Source organism: Chiloscyllium plagiosum, unplaced genomic scaffold, assembly GCF_037043375.1.
Source record: "Chiloscyllium plagiosum isolate Xiang-an unplaced genomic scaffold, Cpla_swu_hap1 HiC_scaffold_35, whole genome shotgun sequence".
Lineage (NCBI taxonomy): Eukaryota > Metazoa > Chordata > Chondrichthyes > Orectolobiformes > Hemiscylliidae > Chiloscyllium > Chiloscyllium plagiosum.
The window spans coordinates 21664360-21669244 of record NW_028270173.1 but is presented as its reverse complement, the minus strand read 5'-3'; the positions used below and the strand labels follow the sequence as shown (position 1 = coordinate 21669244).

Below are 4885 nucleotides of genomic sequence, written 5' to 3'. Positions count from 1 at the left end.
ACCCTGTTAAGGCAGCAGTATCATCACGAAAGACACAGTAAAATATCGGTCACTTGATGAATAATGACGTATTTTATTTTGTTCATTCCAGAACGTGGGCATCCCTGCCAAGGTTGGCATTTTCCCAAAGGGCAGCTAAGACTCAATCCTAATGCTCTGAGATCGACATGGCTGTGGATCGTACATCACATATACGATGGATATGCTTAAAAGCCGTCAGAGGTTCTTGCCGAAAGACAATCAGTTTTTGAAGACAATTAATTTTCCCGCATGTTAATCATGAATGGCGACATAATCAACATTAGGCTCGCGCTATTTGCATAGAAAATGCATCATTTGCCAGTGTGGAATTTCAACCTATGTCCCCAGGATATGAGTTTGGGTTTTAGAATGCTGGCCCAGTGAGGTTATCATTCAACCACCAACTCCCCCCATCAATATAAATTATTTTCATAACTTTCTGAGGAGAACATAAGGAGATTTCAGCAAGTTCTTCACCTCCTCTCTGAATCTCCTCTGGGTCAGTGCATAAATACAAGTGTTTGTGCAGGAGCTGGTGCACATCAGCAGGAACGCTGCCCTGATTGCCACATAGAGTGAGTTTGAAACTTGGAGAGACGTAATGTGGGCAAAGCTGACGCAGATATGGATGACAGTGATGGGGCCTGACAGCACCATGAAGCAGCCGGAGATGGTAAAGAGCAGAATGATGGAGGTCTTCCTGCTCTTCAGCTCGGGGTCTCTGCCCATTTCCCCAGCACCACCTCTGCTGTCCTTCAGAGCCCGGCGAACTCTGCTGGCTGCTAGGATATGGCCAGCGGTGAGAGTGTTCAACAGCAGGAGCAGGGGAATAGGAAGAAACATGTTTGAGATGTTGGTGAGCCATCGGTGAGCTGCCCAGGCCGGTGAAGTGAGGTAACCGGTGACGGTGCGGCAGCCCCACTGTACATTGTTCAGAACATGAGTGGGCTCATAGCGAAAAGACAAGGGAATGTTGACCATGACGTTAAGAGAACTCACGATGAATATGACCACGTTAGCCATTCTTTCAGTGCAATACATCCCCTTCAATTTGTTGCAGCAAATTGCTACAAAGCGGTCAAAGGTGAAGGCGATGGTAAACCAGATGGAGAGTTGGATGCTGAACCCTTGCAGGAAGGCACTGAGCCGGCAGGCGGGGGTGTAGTTCAGCAGGGAATCCGGGAAATGATACTTGAAGATCTGGCTCACAATCACGTTGAAGACAAGGACCATCATATCTCCTGTTGCCATGGCAATCATGTAGTGAGTGATTCCTTTGGAAAGGCCGCAATTCCCTTGGGAAAGAATCAACACTGTCATCACGTTTGCTGTAAGGAAAATCAAATCGTGAGATGTATCCAAACACCCAGAGATGTGCAGCGAGAAGGCCTTGGGTTAGACAAGACTGATGTGCTGCTGGCAATTTTAGACTTGAACTTCAATGGAAAACAGTGAAATCTCATTCGCAATACATTGTCTGTGTCATGGAAATAATCAAAGGGTAATTTCTGGACTGGTATATTCAATTGGTCATCACTTTGCACCGTTTGCTCTCCTGATTTCAAGGAAACAAATAGCATTATTTGAGAAGTCACTCAGAGAAGGACCACTTGCCACATTCCTGCGATTAAGGTCTTGTTGGCTAAAGTGAGGTTATGCCCATCTCCATTCGAGTCTGGAAGAATATAAGGCGATCTCATTGAAACATATAAGATCTTGCGGGGACGAGACAAAGTGGAACACAAAAAGAGATATTTTCTTTCGACTACAGTGATTAAGACTAGGGGACACGGTATCAGAATAAACTGTTTCCTTTTTCAAACAAACGTTAGAAATGTATTATTCTCCGAGAAAGTGGTTGGAGAGTGCAATTCTGTTCCCTTGAAGGTAATGGGATGTTGGCGTATAAGATTGTGTCAGACAGATTTGGATACACAAAGGAGTGGAAGGCTCTGGTTTCCAGGCAGAATAACTGTCAGCCATTGATGACTCATTTTAATGATTACAAGGATGAGATCGAGAATTTCTGTTCCAATTGTTTATGATCCCATTTTCTGCTTAAGCAGAAACAGCCAAAGCACTCTTCCATGAGGGGAACATCGTCTTAGCATTTACCCTGTCAAGATCCTTATGAATCTGATATGTCTCAATTGGATCACTGTTCATTCTTCTAAACTCCAGACAGTAGACTCCAAAACTGTTGAATTTATGACCATAAGACAGTCTTTCCATTCCTATGATCATCCTAATTGTACTCGTATGAATTGTGCCACAGGAAAATTTATTTCCTTTGTGACAGGACGAAATTGCTCACAGTGTTCCAAATCAATTCTCAGAGCTGCTTGGAACTTGCAGTAAGACGTCCCTATTGTTGTACTGCAACCCTCTTGAAATAAGAGTCCAGAATTCCACACGCCTTCATTATCACAACGTGTTCCTGTTTGCTAATTATCTGTGTTTTTGTATTTCTGAAGGCCCCATTTCCCTTTGTGTACCTGCTTCCTGATGCGTGTCACCATTTAAATAAAACTCGATTGCTTTTTCTCCCTTTTCAAATGAACAACTTGACATCTTCCTACATTTTACAGCATTTGCAAGATTTTGCCCATTTACTTTATCTATCAATATCTGCCTGAAAACACGTTTGTATCCCTCTCAAAATGTGCCTTTCCATACAGTTTGCTATCGTCTGCAAAATTCATCTTGATGACATTAAGATTTTCTGAATGTTCTGTTATCCCATCGTAATTACCCGATTCCAATGCTTTTTCAATTGATCTAGCTACCCGCATTTTGCTATCCTTCCTTTTGAATAGGATGATGCATTGACAGTTTTTTCATGCCTGTGCAACTTCTCCACAATAATAATGCAGACATTATTTCTGCACCTACCTATTTCAGAATGCAAGGTCGCAAGTCATCAGAGGCAGGAACGTTATTTGCCAAAAATATATCAATTCGTGAAATACTCCTCTTTAAATGGTGGTCTTCTGACTTACTCCCTCTACCTCATTCCTCGTAATTTTGGGATCTTCAAAGTTTCATCCAACGTCAAGACTGATGGAAAATAAACGTTTAACTCCTCTACCGTTTAATTTCGTTCCTTCAAACATAGTTGTTTCCAATTCAGTCAGCTAGGACAGGACAAACTGGACTCAAACCGAAATCAATGGTAATTAAAAGAAAGGAAAACTTAGCAGAAACCAAGTGTTCAATTCGGAGTGAATATCAAATTGCAAAGATTCAATTTAAAACAGAAGAGGTAAGCAAAATGTCACAGCAGCTTCTAATCACTTACCTGGAATTCCAAAAATTGCAAGAACAGGAAAGAGAATTTCTATTAGAAGCGCCTGCACTCGCATTTTCAGGTGTAAGCAGACAGAGTCCAAATGAGTTAATGCACTGAAACACACGTAATTTATACACAAGCCAATCCTCCAGTGAAACAGTAAACAGATCTCATTAAACATGCTATTTCTAACGAACAAGTTAACATCTCGCTAAACTGCGCAGCATTTACAGTGAGTTGTATTATCCCCCCTGGATCAGGACCAGTTCTCTCAGGCTCCACAGCTCTTAATTCTCAGGAGGTCATTCAAGACCTGAATGCTTCAGCTCAACTTTTACCAGGCACGGAGAGGTGGTTAGTTCAAGAGGAGGATGCAAATCACCAAGTTTTAGACTTTTAAATCAACCTGTGCTACGTCACGGCTCTGGACAAAGTCAGAGTTGAATCCAGGCCTTCTAACCCATCCAGAGTGATCCTACAAATGTGCGACGTGAGCCCTTAGTTACACATTTCTAGTCTCACCATAGTCTTTCTCTTTTTAGTTATTGCATTCTGTGAAAAATGAAAAAAAAAAACCTCTTTTTACAGCCATTTTCATTTTCGAACAGAAAGATTGTTTTAAACGTGATTTCGATGGTATTCATCGACAGCAGTGATAACATATACAATATACAGTTATACATTACAATGGTTGACATATAAAACACATTTTACTTAAGTCTGTTTAGACTAGGAGATCTAAACTCACATTGTCAGCAACAAAATCGATTTAAAACGAAGTTTCTATTGGAATATTGTTCTCTCAGGCAAATAAATTATTTTATGCAAGACAGCTCAAGTTTTAAAGTCCCAAAAATTCATTTCGTTCCCCACAATATCTCACCAGAAGAAAAATAATGCTTTAAACATTCCTGTGTTCATTCAATGTTTTTTTTTCCCTTTGTTCAATACATTTCAGGAAGGAGCCACTGCAGTTCTGCAGTTCCGAATCAACTACTGATAAAATATATTCACGTCAACATATCACCGGATTTTGCATTTCGCCTTAGGGACTAAGAAAACCATATTCATTTCATCTATTACTAAATAACAATCTGCCAACATCATTCTTAAATTCACTCAATGTTCCAGCATCCAACACACATTCCATAGAATCATGACCGTTGCAGGAAGAAATTTCTCCTGATCTCTGTTTTAAATTTTCTACTACAAATCAGAAAGCAGTTATCTCTCCACCCAGATTTCCCCATGTGAGGAAACATCCGCCATATGTCGATTTTGTCAAGTGTCAAGTCAAGTCTCAAAGACCCAAGATGCTGGAGTTTTGACGGAAGCCAATGATGTCTGGTATTTGGACTTGGTCATGAGGGGAATTCAGAAGGAGATTGGAGGGATAGAATACCTTGGGTTGGAAGGACCTTTCTGGAGCAAATGGGAGAATGCAAAAGTCATAAAGCTCCTGATCTTAAAATTATGTGAAGAAACTAACATCTATCCATTGAAATGATGCTAGGAACAGAACATCTCATTTTTTTAACATTCAGTGGGATATCGATTGTAGTGTTGAAATGTCTG

At 40.8% G+C, this 4885-nt stretch overlaps 1 protein-coding gene across 1 annotated transcript; it reads right to left on the bottom strand.

Moving 5' to 3' along the window:
• Positions 1-450: 450 nt before the first annotated feature.
• Positions 451-3383, bottom strand: LOC148140439 (neuropeptides capa receptor-like). Its single transcript, XM_087978873.1, has 2 exons — positions 3320-3383; positions 451-1316 (listed from the first exon to the last, which is right to left on the bottom strand). Exons 1-2 carry the CDS (start codon positions 3381-3383, stop codon positions 451-453), a joined length of 930 nt encoding a protein of 309 aa, XP_087834999.1.
• Positions 3384-4885: the final 1502 nt, after the last annotated feature.